The sequence below is a fragment of the Heloderma suspectum genome, chromosome 4 (genome assembly GCF_057233095.1).
Source record: "Heloderma suspectum isolate Gila_16-S chromosome 4, 16-S_ref, whole genome shotgun sequence".
Taxonomy (NCBI): Eukaryota; Metazoa; Chordata; class Lepidosauria; order Squamata; family Helodermatidae; genus Heloderma; species Heloderma suspectum.
The window spans coordinates 168,931,177-168,953,290 of record NC_139461.1 but is presented as its reverse complement, the minus strand read 5'-3'; the positions used below and the strand labels follow the sequence as shown (position 1 = coordinate 168,953,290).

The following is a 22,114-nucleotide window of genomic DNA, read 5'->3' as shown; positions in this document are numbered from 1 at the left end:
GGGTATTTGGAAAAGACTGGGGATTCTGTTAGCATATCCCACTGCCCAGCAATCTTTACCTGATCTGATGAAGGTGATCTCAGATGCAGTGTTGAGGACTCACAGCGCTGTCGTTCTAATGGACCTCCACATCTGTCTTGTCAGGTGCAGCTCAAGATTTAGGGGCTGCCATGACTGTGGGGCTACCCCAGCATATCATTTGCCCAGCACATGTAGCAGGTCTACTCTGGACCCAATGTCCTCTAGGGAGCAGGTGGATGCAAATTTTGAATTGGGGCATGTAGGAGGTTTCTCTTAACTCTGTTGACATGGTCTGACCACTGCTTGGTGAAGTGTGGGCTTTCAGTGACAGTTCCTCTCTACAGTGGCAGTAGATGTATTAGAATGATCCACCAACTGAGGTTGACAGATCGTGGTGGATTCCTTAGAGCTCTCAGGGAGTTTCCAGTAGACATGGCTGGTATTGTTGAAGCCCTCATCGCTGTGTGGAGTGTGGAGATGACTTGGGCAGTTGACACAACCGCTCCTAGGGGCCCTCTCCTGCTTGATAGAGCCCATAAAAATTCCAGGCAAACTGAATTAATTTGGGGAAGGTTCACTCTGCATCTGCCTTTGCTTTTAGACCCCTGGGTTCATTTTTGAAATGGTGATCATTATTACGTCTAAAACATTATTATTTCTACTGGAGGATCACCTTCTATCGCACAAAATTGCTCAAACTCTGTGGGCATCATCTGAAGCCCTTCTTTGTGTACCCTGCCATAATGCAGGTGGTGACCAGGAAGAGGGCCTTTTGGTCATGGATTGCCGTTAGGGATGTGCGAAAGTCACTTACCTTTTCGAAGGGGTGATTCATGGTGGGGGGGAGGCGCTCCGCACCTCCCCCCGAAATCCTAACCCGGGTAGCTCCGCTCTGCAGCAACTCTGCGGAGCCGCTGGCCGGGTGCATTCACAGGCATGCGGAGCCTGTGGACGCAAATGGCGGCGGCTACGGCGGCTGCCATTTGTGTTCCCTTTTTTTGCTGTGATAGGCTACGTAAATATTTACGTAGCCTATCACGGCCTCCGCAGGGATGCAAATGCGTTAGCTGCGATAGCTATGTAAGTATTTACATAGCCTATCATGGCAAAAATGGGGAAATGAATGGTGGCCACAGATGCTGCTGCCATTTGCAAAGCAGCGTGAATGGCACCTGGTAAGTGGTCCGTTTCGCGTGCCTTTCGCGGGGTGGTGGGGCGGAGGGCTTCGTTCCACCACGGATTTTGGGGGTGCCGAATGCACTGGCATTCGGCCTCACTGAGATCCGTGGCGCAATTCTCTGACATCCCTAATTGCCGTCTCCAGAGAGGCTTGCTTGAACCAACCTTGATGTCATTTTAATGCCAAGCAAACACCTTTTTCCTTTCCCTTGGCATCTCAGCATGTAATGTAAGTTAGCCTTGGTTGTGGCTTTATCTAATTTGCTGAATGTTGCAGGGTTTTTTAAATTGCTGCTTCTGCTGTTCTGTTTTTATAGTGTTTATATATTCACTGTTTTTTTATGTTATTGAACACATCCCTAAGAATTTTTACTGAAGGCTAGGGATGAGTGAGAATTTTGTTTCAGTTCAGTTTTGATAAGAATTTAGAAGTTCTCCATATTGGGGACAAAAAGAACTTGAGATTTTAAATAAATTGAATGTGGGAGAAATGGAAACTGACAGAGCCATCCATCCAGGCCCAAGGCTTTGAATGCGTTGCTCATAAAAGTCTGATTTTGAATTCATGTATATTCATCCATGTTAGTGCTTAATTAGGGTTGCCACCTCTTTTTTTCTGACAAGCTCCTCATCTTTACCAGCTATATGGCAGCAGGCAGGTACATCATTGTCCTCTCCATGCTGGGAATAACTGCTCCTATTGAATTTGGCTGGTGCAGATGGGAGAGAATTTCATTTCAGTTTGTTTTTGATCAGAATATACCACAATTTGCAAAGCTCTTCATATTGTAAGAGAAAAAGAACTTGTGATTTTACAAAATTTGAATGCTGGAGAAAATGAAACTGGCAGATTGGCCCATCCCTATTGAAGGATTGCATAGACATTTTCAAAATGAGTAAATAAATACAAGTTGGGACTTGATTGGTATTTGCCTTTCAGAATTGACATGGGAACATGGGCGGGAGGGTGCTCTTGCACTCGTGCCATGCTTGCGGATTTCCGGTCAACAGCTGGTTGGCCACTGTGTGAGCAGAATGCTGGACTAGACGGACCCTTGGTCTGATCCAGCAGGGCTTTCCTTATGTTCTTATGATGTTTGAGTTTTTTAACTGTTTGTTTAAGTTTTTACAACATTAAACAATACACAAATATTTAATACATAAACACCATAGCAGATATGATGATAATTGTATCTTGAATGTACTCTTATACACTCCTTTGTAGTTTGCCTTATTTCCCTTATGTTAGTGCTAATTAATAAGTTTACTGTCCCAACCTAATAAGCCGCTCCCTAAGTTACTATGAGTTACTGATGAGTGTTCTTATTTTTATTAGCAGAGTCAATAAATAGGTACCATTCTTCATAAAATCTGTCAGTCTGTGAATATCCTAGCTGTAATTGAATGTGCTTAGTTAATTTCTCTATCAAAACGAAGCCCCACAACTTGAGCTTCCAGGCAGCAACTGATGATCCCTAGAGTGTCTTCCAATTAGCTGTTATTTCTAGTCCTGCTGTAGTCCGAAAAAATGACAACAGTTCCTTGTATTTCAATTCTTTGTTGAGTGCAGTGTACTAATAAACTTGTAACTGCACAGGGTTTCACTTCTTGTTCCATGAGTTCACTAGCATATTTAAACACTGCCTTCCAAAACTTTTGGAAATGAAAGCAAAGGGAATTACTGCTTCACTCAGGATTTTAAATAGGATCAGTCCTCTGCAAAGCCCTTCCTTGTGACCAGGACCCTCCTCTCTGGTCTCCTTATTAGGGTGAATGTAATTCTGGGGAAGAGAGAAGTTTAAAGTAGGGGGCAAGGAATGAATGCCTTGAGCGCTGGCTCTTCACAGCAATGTCATGAGAACTCTTTGCATGCTTGGGTGGGGAAAGAAATCAAGTTGGGGAGTGGAAGCCACAGAAAGCCTGGACTTGAGGAGGCAAAGAGGCTGAGAATTCAAGTAGCTACAGAGATTTGACAATAGGACAGTGCAAAGCATACTATGGGAGTCCATCTGATAGACCAGTGGTTGGCAGAAGATAGACTACAGGCAATTTCGAGGAGAAAACCACTGAATTGCTGGGAGTCTTGTGAGTATGTTGGGCTTGATCAACTTCCTCAATCTGATCTTAAGGCCCTGATTCTGACCTTTAAAAAGAGTGTATTCTCAAGGTCACATCACAGATTAGTGATGCCTTAAGTGTTTAGAAAGCCTGAATATGCACTCTTGCTTTGTAATTTTAAAGCATCTTGAGGATTCTATTGAGAAGTCGGGGGAGAGACCACTCAAGACTGAAGTCACGCTACCCCTAGGGGGCTACCAAACAGTATTTGGTCAGTGTGGGATTCTTGCTAAGGTCACCCCTTTTTTCTTCTAGCCCTACTCCTCTGACTGCACAGCTTCTGTGGGTCAAGCTGCTGTTAATTGCAGAGGAGCAGTGCCAGTAGGAAAAACAACAAGAATACCTCCCCTGTGTGTGGTGCTATTTGACTGCACTTTTAGGGCGCAATCCTAAGTAGGTAGGCAGCCGCCTCTGACCTTGGAGGTGACTGCCTATCCAAAGCAAGGCAGGAGAGGCACGGGGGGATCATTCCCTCCGCGCCTCTCCTGCCTTGCTCTTTTTCACTAGACAGCCGTTTTCAGCTGTCTAGCGGCAGGAGGGGGGGCGGCTGGGAGAGGAAGCTGCCGTACAACACATAGGATGTGTCATATGCGCAGCTCCGCTCTCCTCGCCCCGGAACACCCCCAACCCCGCCCCTTTTCAGTCGCTCCATGCTAGTCTTCGGAGCACAGAGGATGGGGCTTCTCTGCGCTGCCTCTGAGGCAGCGCAGATGAGGGGGGAGGTCGGTTCTTCGGGATCCAATCTCAGAGCGCAGGCTCCGAGGACGATGTCAGGGTGGACACTAAGCCCATAGAATCCCAGAGTAGTTCTGATCCTGAGGAAGAACAGCCGCTCCTGGGAGAGGAGCCGCTCATCCTTCCCAGGGCCAACAGCTGGCAGGGATTCCTCCCACCGGCATTCCTAGCATAGATAGCAGTCCCGGGAGTGAGAGAGCGCGGGAAGCAGACTCGTTGGATGCGCGACGCCGACACAGGGAGCGGCGCCAAATGGAGGGCACGGAAAGGAGGCGTAGTGCCCGGTTGGCGCGCAAACAACGGTTGTGCCCAGAGGATCCAAGCGAAAAGGGGGGGGACTCTCCCTAGCCCATAAGTTCAGGGTCTGGCAGTGATTCTCCTTCGAACGGGGACCAACTGTTCCAATTTAGGGCATAGGTACTCTGCAGCTCATATCTAGTTGCTAACAGTAGAGTTGTTAAGTTGTAAAAGAGGAATAAAGCTTTGAAAAGAATCCCTTTGTCTGTGTCTGGACTTGGCTACTGGATTAGACTGAGAGAGGCCTCCAAGGAGCCCTTGACAGCTTGGTCCCCGTTCGTCTTTTTTTTCTCTCTCTCTCTCTCTCTTCTCCTATTGCCGTATGGAGGCTGCCGGGGACCCGGCAGTGCAAGCTCTAGCGCAAGAGAACCAGCTGCTCCGTGATCAGATGGCTCAACTGATGGCTGCCATGCAGAATCTACAGACTGCGGTTCAACCCCCTCCACCTCCGATTCCCCCCCGTAGCAAGTGCCCGGTGGCTTTGCCAGAGAAGTCTTCTGGTGAGAAAGGACTTTTTCAGATTTTCAGGGCCCAATCGGAGCTGTACATGCGCCTTCAGCCTGAGGATTTCCAGACGGAACAGGTTCGTGTGGGTTTCATCATTAACCTACTTTCAGGCATGGAGGCTAGATGGGCTTTGGGTCTCCTTCTCGCTAATGACCCCCTGCTCGGGGACTATCAAGGTTTCATGACAGCGATGGCCCATTTTTTCGGTGACCCCCTGCGCACACAGACGGCTTCTCGGGAGATTCGCCACCTCAGGCAGGGCAAGGACTCAGTTTCCAGCTATGCTACAACTTTTTGCTTGCTGATGCAGGATTTACAGTGGAATGATGCCACGCTAGTGGCCTCGTTTTTGGACGGTTTGAACAACGAGATCTTGGATGAGTTGGTGCGCACGCCCAGCCCGCCTACTTTGGAGGACCTCATCCAGACCTGCCTTCAGATAGATAGTCGGCTGGAGGGGCGCCGGCAGACACAGCGGGGTGCCAGGGGCCGGGATTTCCCTCCTCCCATTCCCCCACCTCTCCGGCGGTGGGGGTGGAGGAGACCCCGATGCAGCTGGAAGCTACCCGAGCCCCACTGCCGCCAGAGGAGCTTGAGCGCCGGCGAGCTGAGCGCCGATGTTTTTGATGTGGAAAGCTGGGGCATTTCACCAAGACCTGCCGAGTTAGATCCGCAGCTCCGCTGCCTCCCACTCCTCTCCTTCCCCCTCCTCCTCCTCCTCGTCCCCAGGCCTGACTAGACTGCCCCCCAAGCTTGTTGGGGGCCTCCAGTGTGGGGGTCAGTTCCCCACCGGGTGGGTGCCTTCCCCAACCCCCCCCACCCTCCCATCTGCTGTTGCATGTTCACCTCCGCTCCTCCCAGTGGGGTGGGGTGGAGACCCTAGCTTTAGTGGACTCGGGGGCTATGACCAGTTTCATGGATGAAACCTTTGCCCTCTTCCACAAGATTCCTACCCTGCCCCTTCCTGCCCCCTTGACAGTGGAGACCATCGATGGGTGTCCTCTCTCTTCAGGTGTGGTGACCTGTATTACAGTTCTGTTCACTCTGCGTGCCCAGTCCCATGTTGAGCAGATTCAGTTTCACGTAGCCAAGGTTCCCCTATACCCAGTCGTGCTGGGTGTTTCCTGGCTCTCTAAGCACAGCCCTCAGATTTCTTGAGGGCTTCAGCAAGTGGAGTTTGCGTCTCCCTACTGCCGGGAGCATTGCCTCCCGGAGGAGGCACCAGCCCCAGCCCAAGCCTTAACCCTTTCCTCCCCCTCCTTGTCTGCTTCTGGCAGTCCTTCAGCTACCGTCATCCCCCCAGAGAAGTATGCGGCTTTTCGGGATGTTTTCGACAAGAAAGAGGCCGACCAGCTTCCCCCCCACCGCCCTTTTGACTGTGTCATTAACCTCATTCCGGGGGCGACCATCCCCGCTGGCCAGCTGTATTCGATGTTGGAGCCAGAACTTCGAGCTCTGCGGGAGTTTTTGGACAAGAATCTCAAATGTGGCTTCATTCGCCCTTCTTCCTCCCCCGCCTGTGCCCCTACCTTCTTTGTGGCCAAGGGATCTGGAGAACTCCACCCGGTGCACGATTTCAGAAATTTATATTCAGTCTCCATCACTGATAAGTACCCCCTCCCCGTCATACCTGAGATACTGGAGCGCCTGGGGCGAGCCAAGATTTTCACAAAGTTGGACCTGCGTGCCGCCTACAATCTCATTCACATCTGGGAGGGGGATGAGTGGAAGACCTCTTTCGGGACCTGGTACGGAGCGTATGAATAGCTAGTGATGCCATTTGGGCTCGCCTGCGCCCCCCCCCCCCACGTTTTCATGTTTTATGAATGCCATCTTCCGGGACTATTTGGACACTTTCCTCATTGTGTATCTCGATGATTTACTTATATTTTCTGAGGACCCCCACGCCCATCAGCATCATGGCTCCGCCGTCCTCCAGCGCCTCCGCGAGAACCATCTTTATGCCAAGCTGGAGAAATGTGCATTTGATCTAACCTCTTTGGACTTTCTTGGCTACATTATCTCGCCTGATGGTATCAGGATGAATCCTGCAAAGGTCCAGGCTGTCCTCTCCTGGCAGGCTCCATCCACCAAGAAGGATTTGCAACATTTTCTGGGCTTTGCTAATTTTTACAGAAAGTTCCTGCCCAGCTTTGCTCGGCTGACTTCTCCTCTCACGGACCTCCATAAGAGCAAGAAATCTCCTTTTCATTGGACAGCATCGTCCCAACAGGCTTTCGAGGAACTTAAGAGGCTTTTCAGTTCTGAGCCGATTCTGTTACATCCCGACCCCAGGAAGCCTTTTGTAGTGCAAACTGATGCCTCTGACTTCGCAGTGGGGGCGGTGCTCTTTCAGCCAGATCGGGAGGGCGGCGGGTTGCAACCCTGCGCCTACCACTCCAGGAAGCTGAACATGTCTAAGAGGAATTATACCATCTGGGAGAAGGAACCGTTGGCCATCAAGTCTGCTTTGGAGACCTGGCGTCATCTCCTGGAGGGGGCACAGGACCCAGTCGAAGTTAGAACCGACCATCGCAACCTCGAACATCTTCAGACAGCCCGTGCCTTAAACCAGAGGCAGATTAGGTGGTCGCTTTTTTTTTCTCAGTTCCTCCTTAAGATTTGCCATGTGAAGGCCTCCGACAACCTACAAGCGGATGCTCATTTTCATAAGCCTGACCTCCAGCCAGGGGGTGAGGAAGATCCCCCCCTCTCTGATTCTTCCCCCCCAAAGCCTGGCGGCAGCTGTGGTGCCTCATTCTTGAGAGGAGCTCCTTCTCTCTGCACAGGGTCAGGATGCTTTTGTTTGCACAAAAGTGGAGGAATTGGGGCTAGTCTCTCCCCCCCCACTCTCCCCCCTTCTCTTTGTGAGGTGGCCTGCTTTACCATTCCGGCCAGGTCTATGTGCCTTCTAGACCCCTCCGAGAGAAGGTCCTCCATCAGTGCCACGGCTCCCCCACAGCTGGGCGTTTTGGCGTCGCCAAGACCCTGCACGGAGTGACGAGGGATTTTTGGTGGCCTTGTGTGTGTTTCAGGTTGTCAAGTCCTATGTCGCCTCCTGCCCAACCTGCCAGCGGGCGAAGGCCCCCTCAGGCAAGCCCACAGGCTTGCTTCACCCCCTGCCTACCCCCTCAGGACCTTGGAAACTGCTCTCCCTTGACTTCATCACTGACTTGCCTCGCTCACACGGTAAGACCACCATTCTGGTGGTGGTGGATTTGTTTTCTAAGATGGCCCATTTCATCCCCTGCTCTGGGTTGCCCACAGCCAGGGAGACGGCAGAGCTGTTCTTGGCGCATGTTTTCCAGCTCCACGGATGGCCCGAGGGTCTCATTTCGGATAGGGGGGCCCAATTCACTGCCCATTTCTGGAGAGAGCTACTTGGGTTGCTCCATGTGACACTCCGTCTTTCCTCCGCCCACCATCCACAGACGGACGGTCAGACCAAGCACACCAATGCAACTCTGGAGCAGTATTTGCGCTGTTATGTCAATTACCAGCAAGATGACTGGTTTTCCTTGCTGCCTCTCGCAGAATTTGCTTATAACAATGCCTGCCATGCTTCCACCCACCAAACTCCATTTTTTGCCAATTTTGGTTACCACCCCAAGGCTTTCCCGTCCACCCTAGCTCCCTCTTCAGTGCCAGCGGCCCATGACTTTTTAGAGGAGTTGAGAGCGGTACACCACCTCTTGCGGACTCCCTTGAGCAAGCCAAGACAGCCTACAAGGCCTCTGCGGACCAACGGCGCCAGCTGGGTCCGTCTCTGCAACCGGGGGACTAGGTTTGGTTGTCCACCCAATACCTCCCCTCTCACTCGCCCGCAAGGAAGCTTGCGCCTCGCCGCACGGGGCCTTTCCAGATTATGGCCCAGATTAACCCTGTTGCTTTTCGCCTGGCTCTCCCCCCCTCCATGAAGATCCATCCTGTTTTTCATCAGTCCTTGCTGTCCCCCCTGGTTTCTGGCGACCCTCATCGCTCAGTCGGCTCCCCCCCCGCCACCAGTGCTGGTGGAGGGGGAGGAGGAGTTTGAGGTTGCGGAGATTCTAGACTCCCGCCTTTCTCACGGCCGCTTGCAATATCTGGTGGACTGGAAGGGGTATGGGCCTGATGAGCGATCCTGGGAACCCGCGGAAAATGTGCATGCTCCATTGCTGCTGAGGCGCTTCCACCAGCTGTACCCCCACAAAACCGGAGCCCCAGGGGAGGAGCACGAGGGGGGGGGGCTCATGGGAGTGGGGATGATGTCAGGGTGGACACTAAGCCCATAGAATCCCAGAGTAGTTCTGATTCTGAGGAAGAGCAGCCGCTCCTGGGAGAGGAGCGCGCTCATCCTTCCCAGGGCCAACAGCTGGCAGGGATTCCTCCCACCGGCATTCCTAGCATAGATAGCAGTCCCGGGAGTGACAGAGCGTGGGAAGCAGACTTGCTGGACGCGCGATGCTGACGCAGGGAGCGGCACCAAATGGAGGGCGCGAAATGGAGGCGTAGTGCCCGGTTGGCGCACGAACAACGGTTGTGCCCAGAGGATCCAAGGGAAAAGGGGAGGGACTCTCCCTAGCCCATAAGTTCAGGGTCTGGCAGTGATTCTCCTTCAAACGGGGACCAGCTGTTCCAACTTAGGGCATAGGTACTCTGCTGCTCATATCTAGTTGCTAACAGTAGAGTTGTTAAGTTGTAAAAGAGGAATAAAGCTTTGAAAAGAATCCCTTTGTCTGTGTCTGGACTTGGCTACTGGATTAGACTGAGAGAGGCCTCCAAGGAGCCCTTGACAGTCAGTTCCCAGAATAGACCATATCCTATGGCCCGCTAGACAGTGTCTAGCGGGCCATAGGATTGCTCTCTCCAACACTGTGGTTTAGAAAACACCCTTTTATACACTAGTTAGTAGAGATTTGACATCTTCTGAATGCTGCTCTTTTGTCCATCTATACCACATGCCTGCAGCCCATCTGTTATTGGCTCTGTTACAGTGGGTCACTGTTACAGCCATTGGTAACATATGCAAATCTGTCCCACCAGACATCTGATAGAGATTTCAGATCTGACATGTTCTGTGACTTCATTGCACCATCTAGTGCTTGCTTGATTATAGGCAAGCCTTTTGTATTGAATGCATAACTTCCCCTTATTTTACCTCCATTCCTGGAGACTGGCCGGTGTACAATTTTGGCAGTATTTGAACCATTGTTTTGCAGGATTGTTGCTTGTTGCATACGTAATGAGCACATCCAGAAGCATCATGTTTCTAATGTTGATCCCTATCCATTGTTTCACATCACTGGCACAATTGGCCTCATTGTATGCATTTCAAAAGCACTGCAAATCCAGTGTTACTAAATGTCCTTGTTCACGTATGGGTGTGAACTCACATGTGTACACCTTTGGCTGATGAACCAGGAAATATAGGGATCTTTTGCAAAGGTGTGGTGTGCATATAGCAGATTATGCACCATGATGCAACGAAATGGGAAAATCAGCTCACTGACAAGAGTACAAAGAAATAACACTGCTTCATTTTGCCATAAGCACATACAAAAAGAAGAATTTTGATTATTCTCAGCCCCTAGCACTAGACTAGCAGACTATTCATAATAATAGAAATAGAGAAAGACAGAAGTGGGGAATTACCATTTGCGAAATATGTAGTGAGGAAGGTGTGGCAGGACTTGGCAAACTATATAACAGGTTTCTTTGAGTTTTAATGGCAAAGGGCAGGCCATGCCAGGGGCAGAATTGCTATATTTAACCAAGCTATCCTGAAACTGCCAAATAGCTGGACTCTTGGGCCCAAGGAAATGAGGGGGTGACCAAACCTCTGGCTAAGATACTATTAGGGACCCCTGGGCCACACAATTTGTTGCAAAAAATAGAATTTGGAATGGAGAGCCTAAAAACAAGGTATTTCCTTGGATCCTGACTAATCCAAGGAAAATAACAAACATGGAAGGAGGCAAGGGAACTGAGGGAAGGAGACGAGGAAGAGAAGCTTGCTAAGAGCGTGGTGGGTGTGTGGTTGCACTTGGTTCAAGACGCTAAAAAACCCCAGTACCACGTTCTAGGCTCTCAGTCGCCTGCTTCACCTGTAAGTCACACTTACAGGTGACTCATTAACAATGTCACAACTTACTAAGATTCTGAGAGGCCCACAAAAGGTCATCAACTCCAAGATTTTACTTGCATATCCTGAACAGGGAGGCTAGCACTAATCCCAGAGAGAAGGATTGGGTTCACAGAGTGATTGGGCTGTGCCATAGAATGGATGCTGGCTAGTAAGCTGCAATGGATGCTTCATAGGGGGTGAAACTCTCTGGGACTACAAGGTAACAGGTTTATGTAAGCAACAAGGCAATGGATCTCTCTGGGCAAGCAAGGCAGCAAGGTGGTTCAACATACGCTCCTTCCCAAATTCTACCCTGTTGTTGTTGTTCAGTCATTAAGTCATGTCTGACTCTTCGTGACCCCATGGACCATAGCACGCCAGGCCTTCCTGTTCTCCGCTCTCTCTCGGAGTGTGCTCAAGTTCATATTCATTGCATCGGTGATGCTATCTAGCCATCTCATCCTCTGCCGTCCCCTTCTCCTTTGGCCTTCAATCTTTCCCAGCATCAGGGTCTTTTCCAGGGAGTTTTCTCTTCGCATTAGGTGGCCAAAATATTTGAGCTTCAGCTTCAGTATCTGTCCTTCCAATGAGCACTCAGGGTTGATTTCCTTTAGGATGGACTGAATTGACCTCCTTGCAGTCCTGGGGACTCGTAAGCGTCTTCTCCAGCACCACAGTTCGAAAGCATCCATTCTTTGGCGCTCAGCCTTCCTTATAGTCCAGCTCTCACAGCCATACGTTACTACTGGGAAAACCATAGCTTTGATTGTACGAACCTTTGTCGGCAAGGTGATGTCTCTGCTTCTTACTGTGCTGTCTAGGTTTGCCATAGCTTTCCTCCCAAGGAGCAAGCATCTTTTAATTTCATGGCTACAGTCACCGTCTGCGGTGATCTTGGAGCCCAAGAAAATAAAATCTGTCACTGCTTCCATTTCTTCCCCTTCTATATGCTAGGAAGTGATGGGACCAGATGCCATGATCTTAGTTTTTTTAATGTTGAGTTTCAAACCAGCTTTTGCACTCTCCACTTTCACCCTCAACAAGAGGCTCTTGAGATCCTCTTGGCTTTCTGCCATTAGGGTGGTATCGTCTGCATATCGGAGGTTGTTGATAATTCTCCCGGCAATCTTAATTCCGACCTGTGATTCATCCAACCCGGCATTTCTCATGATGTACTCTGCATATAAATTAAATAAGCAGGGCGACAATATACAGCCTTGTCGTACTCCTTTCCCAATTTTTAACCAGTGGGTTGTTCCGTGTCCGGGTCTTACTGTTGCTTCTTGACCCTCGTACAGGTTTCTCAGGAGACAGGTAAGGTAGTCTGGTACTCCCATCTCTTTAAGAATTTGCCACATTTTGTTGTGATGCACACAATCAAAGGCTTTAGCGTAGTCAATGAAGCAAAAATAGATGTTTTTCTGGAATTCTCTTGCTTTCTCTATGATCCAGCAAATGTTGGTGATTTGATCTCTAGTTCCTCTGCCTCTTCGAAACCCCGCTTGTACTTCCAGTAGTTCTCAATTCACATACTGCTGAAGCCTAGCTTGTAGGATTTTGAGCATAAAATTCTACCCTACCCTTATTTGATTGATTGATTGATTGATTGAATTTCTTAATCGCCCATCTGGCCAGTCACCCAGCCACCCTGGGCGATGTATAACAATACAATTTTAAAACAATAAAATTCTACTTTAAAACATCATATTTCTAAAAATATCCTAACCCACCCCAAATGCCTGCCTGAACAACCATGTTTTTAATGCGTGGCAGAAGCTCATTAAAGAGGGGGCATGGCGAAGTTCCCTAGGGAGGGAGTTGCACAGAGAGGGGGCCACCACAGAGAAGGCCCTCTCCCTTGTCCTCACCAGCCTAGCTGTCCTGACTGATGGGACAGAGAGAAGGCCATCTGAGGCTGTTCTTGTTAAGCGGCCTGTCTGGTGTTGCTGGAGGCGCTCCTTAAGACAGGCTGGGCCAGAACCATATAGGGTTTTAAAGGTCAAAACCAACAACTTGAATTTGGCCTGGAAAACAACTGGTAACCAGTGCAACTCCTTCAGCACCAGAGTGATGTGATCCCGCCGGCAGTTGCCTTTAATCAGGTGAGCCGCCGCGTACTGTATCAGCTGCAGCTTCCAACCCATCTTCAAGGGTAACCCCATGTAGAGCGCATTACAGTAGTCTAGATGAGAGGAGACCCGGGCATGTACTACCGATGGGAGCAGATTGTCGGGAAGGTAGGGGTGCAGTCGCCGTATCAGATGGAGTTGATACAGCGCTGTCCGCTGTACCATGGACAGCTGGGAGTCTGGTATCCATGGACAGCTGGGAGTCTAAAATGACCCCCAGGCTGCGGACCTGGTCTTTCAAGGGTAGCCGTACCCCATTCAACACCAGGTCAACATCCCCCAACCTCCTCTTGTCTCCCACCAAAAGTACCTCGGTCTTGTCAGGGTTCAGCTTCAGCTTATTCCTCCCCATCCAGCCACTCACCGCCTCCAGACATTTGGACAGGGCTTCTACGGCCAACCTTGGTGAAGATTTGAATGAGAGGTAGAGCTGTGTGTTATCTGCATATTGATGACACCGCACCCCAAACCTCCTGATGATAGCCCCCAGCGGCTTCACATAGATGTTAAATAGCATCGGGGAGTGGATGGAACCCTGTGGCACTCCACACGTGAGTGGCCATGGGTCCGAAACCTCCTCTCCCAGTGCTACCCTCTGGTACCTGCCGGAGAGGAAGGACTGGACCCACCATAATATGGTGTCTCCAAAGCCCAACCCTTCCAGGTGGTCCAGGAGGATACCATGGTCAACGGTATCAAAAGCCACTGAGAGGTCGAAGAGAATGAGGAGGGAATATTCGCCCCTATCCAAAGCCCTCCTCATATCATCCACCAAGGCAACCAAGGCTGTTTCTGTCCCATGCCCAGGCCTGAAGCCCGACTGAAATGGGTCTAGATAATCGGCTTCTTCCAAGTGTGCCTTCAACTGCTTTGCGACCACCTGCCAACCACCTTGCCCAAAAATGGCAGATTCGAAACTGCACGAAAGTATCTGGATGATCTGGAACATTTGTGGCCACATCTCTTACAGATGATTCCTCTGACTAGATATTCCCCAGTTCCTGTAAGCTTTTCCCCAGAGGTTGGTTTAAAAGCTGGTCATTGCCCATTGTTCCCCATTCAAAAGCACCATCTTTCTAATTATAATGCAGACCAGAACCATTGCTGCACATATTTGGTACAAGTGGCTTAATTGTGCACCATCCCCCATTGGAAAACTCCATCTTACCAGTGCTGACCTGAATAATTGTTGCCTCATCTCCCCATCTCCCCCATCTGACATTTTTCAAGTGTGCTGCCTATTTGGATGGTTTATTTGCATATGTAAAACATGCAGGTTTTGCACGGAGAGTGGAAAATCAAGGATATTTACATCCTCTCTAGCAAAGATGGAATGAGTCCAGACTAAGGGCTACTTGAGGAGCTTTGTGCTCTTAGAACCAGGAGTCCACTTTCACCATCTTTGCTTTAAGTATCTAGTTACCAAAGACTGCTCTTATCTCCTTTGTTCCCACAGATAGCTTGTTGGCAACAATGTGAAGCTGTGGTGCAAAAATTCAGTTCGGCATTTAGGTTGTATTAATGGGGATTATATCAAATTTTGAGAAGTAATAGAATAATTCTTATCAGGACTGACACTGCTGTTTACTATACTGTGTTTAGTTTTGAATGTCACTTTTAAAGAAAAAATCCAGAAGCTGTATTAGTGTAATACTTTTATCAGGCCAACTCAAAGGTCACCAAAAATGTGCAGGCTTTCAAAATCTCAAGATCTCTTAATCAGGCAAGATGTTACAAAAAGCATCTTGGGGGTGGGGGAGAAAAACACACAGGCTGACTTGATGCTGAAGTCATGATGTCTGCATAGTCAGAGTCTTAAGATGATATGGTAGAGGAGGATTTGGAGACATTCAGTGCCAGTAGGCCCACTGGGAGCAAGAAAGTGGTAGTGATATTATACTAATATGGATTTTGGAATGTTCCTTATGGCCAACATAAATTGCTTATTTATGACTTTTGCAGAAGAATATAGACAATTTAGAAATTATTCTGAGTGGATCTCTGTGGATTATAAATGTTCTGGGAGGCCAGTCATACAGGGGAAGAAATTGGATGGATCTAGTCAATAGTGGGGAAAGGATGAAAGGAAAACAGGTTGACATTTTTAAACATGTCAGAAGAATGTCAAGAAAGAGGGAGCTAGAGATCTCCAAGAGGATTCCTAGCACCCTCAACAAACTATAATTCCCAGGATTCTTTAGGGAAAGGCACAACAATTAAGTTGTCATTAAAAACAAAAGAAACTATATAAGCTTATAACACAGGTCTGGCTTAGCCGGAAATCCACACCTAGTTCCTGCAAATACTAACATATCCACGTGGATACAGTTTCTTTGTTCAATGTTGGTAGACTTTATAATGAAAGCGAGTCAGATCATTCCTCCCTTTTGCCTGATTCTATCCAATGGTGTTTCCTGCAGGTAACTCCCCCTCGGATGAGTCTGAAGAGCGTGAGCGGGATCCCAGGGTCCTCACTTTTCCAGAGTATATTGCCAGTTTGTCTGAATCAGGGACCAAGCGCATGGCAGCTGGCGTGCGTATGGAGTGCCAAAGCAGGGGCCTCTGCCCATCATCGTGTCCGTTATGTCATGTAGCTTCTAGCCCAGATGCTCTGGCTGAACCCATCCTCCTGGAGGTCACCAAAGCAGCACCCATCTATGAGTTGGTCACCAACAATCAGACTCAGAAGGTGAGTGAGTGGCTCAGTACTGGCAGAAGGGCTAATTTAAGCACCAATGGCTCTCAAATAAAGAGTAAACATTCTTAAGGACGCAGTGGTTCCTCTTTGATTTCTCCTTAATAATTCAGTTTTGGAAATAAACTAGATTATTTGGAGAGGGGAAGGGAGTGGAAGAGGGGGAAGGAGGGTGGGACATTTCCTGGTGACATTTCCAAGCTTCTTTTTAAACTAAGACATCTAGAAACTGTCTTGAAACAGGATGAAATCTGAGGTTCTTAAAATACTGAATTCACCATGAAAAAATTATCTCTGGATTTTGGGGTTCTGCATCAACTGATGTGTTCTGCAGAGCACCACTGATACGTTAATGAATTCACTGTTCTCCTGTTTTTAATTTTGGCCTTTGTTCAGATCAGTGTGCCTGTGCACATTTTCTGGAGTTTTCACAGCATGTCTTCCCCCCACCCCCTTATATTTACCACTGCGCACACACAACCATATATTGCTGAACACCACACAAGGACTCTTGTAATTGAAAATGTTTTATATAGTATTTTTTATCAGTCCTCATGTGTACTTTGTGTACAGCAATAATCTACAAGGGGAAAAAATGAGAATGGAAACTGGCAAACTGCATGCACCAATTCCAAAATTAATTTTAAAAAATCTTCCAAGTTAAACCAAAAGACAGATGGATCAGAACAAAGGGCAGAGCCAACCCATGGGACAGTAACACAGTGGAACAGGGGACATCTGCTCATCTCTAATTCTGCACGGTTTCTCTGCTTGGGTAGTAAAAATGCAGTTGTTTGGAATATTTATACACGTTGAATATGCACATATTGCTTTAAGACAGATCCAGGAACCTCAAAACTCTCAGCAGCAGATCAGCAGTCAGTCTGGCTCAGGGTGAGATACATTGCCTAGTCACACAACAAATGTATACATCTTGTCAAAAACACTCAGTGTGGTGAATTTCACTGTGAGATTTTTGTCACAAGTCTGCTTTGAGGTGTTCAGGAACAGGAAGATCTGCCCTGACCCTCAGTGAGAGTCTACAGATCATTGTTTCATTATCATGAAGACAAATCAGAGTGTGGGCAATACTTCCTGCCCTCACTCGGACGCGGTGGAGTTAAATGGGATAAAATGGCACTGAGCAGCAATGTGGAGTGTGGTGACTGCTGCCACCAGGACCACTGCTTGTAAGATGAGCAAATACCTTCCCTCTGTTTTCAGCCTCCTCCCCCAATGGAAAATTCTCTGAAGGGGATCCCTGCTTTGAAGTCTATAAATAGGGTGGCAAACTTGGGGGGGGGGGGGGCGCGGCGGCTTCAATTCTGCCCATGGCAAGAATCTCCTTGTGTGTTCCTGACACTCCTTCTGTGCTTTTTCTTGTTCTCTTTCTCTCTCAGCTGTTGCAAGAGGCCACCATGAGTTCCCTGTGGTGCTCGGGCAGTGGGGATGTCATCGAGGATTGGTGCCGGTGTGACTCAAGTGCATTTGGTGCCGATGGGCTTCCAGCCTGTGCACCCCTCCCACACCCTGTGTATGTGTCCCAAACCATAAGCTTGCAGAATTAAGATTTTGCTAACTGTCTTTTGGGAAATGTGGCGTTGTTGTGGCCTTATTCTTTGTAGCAAATATTCTTCCAGCACCAGATATAAAGGGGGAAATAATGGCTGAGTACCGAGGGCCTAGCTCCCAAAACCATGCCCCTTCCCCTGGGTCTTCTTCAGACCTTTGTGTTTTTTTGTATGAAAGCAAGGTACTGAGGCTGAAGCCTGTCAAGATGCTATCCCCTCTAACCTGGAAATCCTGGATTTGATCAGACTGTTACTTTCTGAACCTGGCATGAGAGCAAACATGCTCATGCCCTGGCCTCCATGAATTCATATCCCAGGTAGAAAGTAACATCTGACATTTCCCATAATGCACCCCAGGCCTCCATGGCCCATGGGTCTGGCTATGCCTTAGTCAGGCCTATACTCAAGCCTGCTCATCCTGTTCTGTGCTGCTGTCTGCTCCACCTAGGAATACCAGGACCTATGGGCTCCACTCTGTAATTAATTCATTTTCCTAAATGAATTGCCAATCAGAACCATAATTTTGAGTTCTTAACATGTCACCAATGTTAAGGATGAATAAATCTATAAATAGGCCCTATCGTAGTGCCATTGTTACAGCCATGCCAGGGCCTAAAGGTGCCTGGGACTCTTGGGATCATAGTTCCCACATGCTGAGAGGCACCTAGTCATCAGGACTATATGTAGCCTGTATGGCAAAATTCAGGCCCTCTTTGCTGCCTCTGCAGAGTCACCTGATGTGGGGAAGAGGCAGCACAGAGAGCTTAATCCTTGATGCTCAGGTGGCTACAATCTCCTTTGAGGCCTGGGATGCCTCAGTACATGGGAACTGTATTTCCCACAATGCCAGGAGCCCACACACGCCCTGTAGCATCTTGGGGCCTCAGAACAGGCTGTGCCCTGAACAGCAAGGACTGGATTCTCCCTTCCGCTTCAGTGAAGCCACAAAGCAGAGAGGACCTGCTCACGATGGTTCAGGCTGCTCAGGATTCTCATGCTTGTGCCATTACTTAGAGACTCCTGAGCAGGCCCAGGGTGCTTCTGCGTATTTTTGGACCAGCATGGGCTATAAATCCAGTTTTGATCTGCAATGGATTCAGATGACCCCAACCTTCAAATCCAGTGCCAAAATCTAATAATTCTGAAGCTTGGCGCCATCGAAAGCTCCAGAGCTCAGTAGACCAGAGGCAAAAGCATTGCAAGTTACTTTGGATTGCTGAATGTACTGTGGTGTCCACAAGAGTGGCACTACCATGTATTTAGAGCTTGACAGAGATTTCGCTATTTCGGTATCTTCACAGTTAGAGGGTTTAGTAACTTTCTATTTTAAAAAAATGCAAGCTGAATTGATCAGAAGACAAGAATTCTTACAAACTCTACCAAGGAGTGTCTTCAGAACAGAGATCTCATCTAAGGATCAAACTACACATTACATAAATTACAAAACGTGTAGCTGATCTGGGGAGGGGGTGGGAGAGGGTTGGGTTTTTTTTACTCCAAAGGAAATCTGGTTTGTGACCACTGCCCACAGGAAGTGGAGGTCTAATGCTTCCTGCCACAGCTGCTCCTCCTGAATTTGGCCCCTCCCACACAACAGTTTGGAAAAGACAAAAACTTCAGTTGGTGCCAACAGACCTGGGGCACAAGCAGGGACAGCAGGACAGATCAGGACCACTGAGCTGAAACCAGGGGCTTCTTCACACGGAGCTTTTATCCTACTATTGAGATTGGTTACTCAAAGAAGTTTGCAGGTCCTTTAGATGATGTCGTCAACCTCCAGGGCATCTCCCACACTAAATGATCTTTATTCTATTTTTAAAAGATCGGAGATAATGCCCTATCAAATGAGCTATCAAATTTTCCTCTGTGAAAAGTGGAGAGGAGCTAGACCACAGCACCATCTAGTTGCTGTATAGTGAAACATATCAAAAACTCAGATAAGGGGGAAAAGGAGGCGGAATGGCGGGGGGAGGAAGCGTGTGTAAAGGGAGTCCGTTGTGATCCTGCATTTAAAACAGAAGCAGAAAACCCCGTTTTAAATGCAGGATTTTAGAGATGCTAGTGTAGAGATGCTCCAGGACTTGGAAGGAGCAACCAGCCCGGCATTAGCTAGTTATATCCCTACCCATTGTCTCACAAGAGGCACTTTTATGGCCTGTCAATCAATGAGTACCATGGGTCAGCCAATCAGGAATAAGATTTGACTACCTGAAACTACCAAATTAAAAAATAACAGTCACCAGCTGGGACCCAAAATAAATTTAGTACAACAGTCCTCAAAGGCCTAGCATGAACAAGAGCATTTTTAGAGGCCTTTTAAAAGCTTCTGCAGAACTTGCCTGGTGCCAAGCTTCTCTAGCAGGGGTGAGCAACTTATGGCCCTCCAGCTGTTTTAGACAGCAACTCCCATGCTGGCTAGGGCTGATGGGAGCTGTAGGCCAGAACATCTTGAGGGCCACAAGCTGCCAACCTCTGCCCTGTGGGAAGGGAATTCCATAAGAACAGCATTGGCATGGGAAAGGCCCTGCTCTTTGTGATTGTCTATTTAGCCTCAGAAGGGAAAGGTAGGGATGTGTAAAACCTGTCCCTACAGTTGTATGGAATTTTCCACTTTTCTTTCCCATGGTCTCGGGTACCCACAGAAACTTTGAAGTGTGTATTAAAAATTCTTGCTGTTAGGAACCACGGATGCAAATCAGGTGTGCATTGCCATGTGTACCAAATGTACATTTGAATGCAGATGCTGTGTTTCTACTCTACTGCTTCCAACAGAATACATATGTTACGGGTGACTTTTATTAGGGCTTATGCTATTTATGTGTATATTTTATTGATAATTTTAAGATACTTTTTTATGTCATGAGCTACCGTGGCAGGCAAAAAGGTGGGGTACAACAATAAATATCAAATAAATATTGCAGCAACACTGCAAAGAAGGCTGGATCTGCAAGAGCAAGAATTTATTGTCCAACATCATAACAAAACTCTTGGATTTCAAGCTGTCGCTCCTTATTAGGATTATAATCTATAAAGACCAGAGCCACTGTCAGATGATGAGATTTGCATCCCACCCTTCCTCCAAGAAGTGCAGGGCAACGTATATGTGTGTTGCCTGATGGATGAATCAATCTATTTCCAATCTGTACCAGTTTTGTACGCATGCAATCATAAGTCCATCCTATTATCTGTAGTTTTCTTTAACTGTTAAAAAAAATTGCATGTAAGTTATATCAATTTCCCCCAAAACATCCATTTGTATGCATTTTCCCTAAAACACGCACTTTTATCTTGTTTCTCCCTAAAATACGCATTTTTGAGTCAAGAACTGGATCACAACATTGAGAGAAGTGTGCAATCCAAAGTATAATTTCATTCTGATGTGCATATTAGTCCAGGAAGTACAAATTAGGTTGGTTCACTTAAAAATGCAAACCAAACAAAATTCTCCAGCATCCCAAGTGTTGTCCCGTTCTATCTTCACAACAACCTGGTGAGGAAGGTAAACCTAATTCAAAGTGATGGGTTGGAATCTGGATGAGTCCAGATCTGCCAACTGCATTTAGTGAGTCCTTTTAAATTGGCCCAATCTTGACGTCTGTGAGAAGGCTATTGACTCTGAAAAAGGACTGAAAAGAGTCCCCACCACCCTCTCTTTTATGTTGCTCACCAAAGCCAGAGGGGTGGCAGAGAGTTCACTATACATCCTATTAATGACACCGGGCCTCATGAAGTCTTGGATGCTACTGAATATGCAGAAACACATCATTTCTTAGGCATCATGGGAAGAACACAACCCCTAAGTGAAGTGGGGACAAGGTATGTGTGTGGATGTCAGGTCGTAGGGGGGCACTCTGTGCTGGGAAAGGTCAAAGGAGAATTCTAGGTCCCTTCACATTCCGGGTGAACTCATCAAGGGAGGTGCAGGCCTACAAGCCTCACCACAGCGGAACCGCAGGGCGGGGCATGCGTTCCTTTAGAATGTCGAGAGAGCAGCCGCTCTGGGAGCAGCGGGACAGTGGCCCTTCTATTCTGTCTTCTGAAAATTATTTAGCAGCCAGCTGTGGCAGCATCAGAGCTCTTCTCAGAGTCTCTCTTGGCAGCCGCTGGTTGGTGGCCACCATTTTCCCCTAAGGTAAAGGTGAAATGGCAGCCATACGTGGGTCACAAGTTGGGCAGGCCTGATGTACAATAATGTAATTGTGTGTGTGCCCTGGGGGAAGGTAGAAGCAAAGAAACCCAGACCATGGAGCTCCTGAAAGGGCCACGACAGCTTCAGAGAACTCTGTTGTTCTATATTTTGGTTTAGTATTTTAAATGTATAAGCTGCCTCGGGTATCGTGGCAGAAAAGTGACATATAAATGCAATAAATAAATAAACAATATAATTAAGCTGTTATATCAATGATCTTTTTAAAGTCATAAGATATGTATTGCCTTATAATATAAGGCCTACATAGTGCATGCAGTTCAACATTAAAACAATAAATGACCTTTTAAATATGTAGAAACAGTGAACCACTTAACCATAAGTAACTTTAAAGTTTTGGATATATCTTGCTCTTAGCTAGTTGCTTTTGCAAGACAGTTTATAATGTATAGGGCTAGTGGTAGCCCCAGACCACATCTGCCCCCCCGCTCCACAGAGGGGTGTGTGTTAGACTGGCCTGGGGCCAGAGCCGCCAGAGTAAGGGAAATAACTCTAGAAATGTTACACAGCCTGTATGGAGGTATGAGCTACCCTGGTCTTTTCATGATATGC

The 22,114-nt window shown here is 47.9% G+C and overlaps 1 protein-coding gene across 2 annotated transcripts in view; it reads left to right on the top strand.

The window, feature by feature from the left end:
- Positions 1-22,114, top strand: part of ASTN1 (astrotactin 1) — a 306,422-nt gene that overhangs the window by 255,826 nt on the left and 28,482 nt on the right. For both annotated transcript variants that reach the window (XM_084851218.1, XM_084851217.1), the window contains exons 17-18: positions 15,510-15,778; positions 17,185-17,318. In XM_084851218.1, the coding sequence (XP_084707344.1) occupies positions 15,510-15,778; positions 17,185-17,318 (403 nt within the window). The remainder of the gene's footprint in view (positions 1-15,509; positions 15,779-17,184; positions 17,319-22,114) is intronic.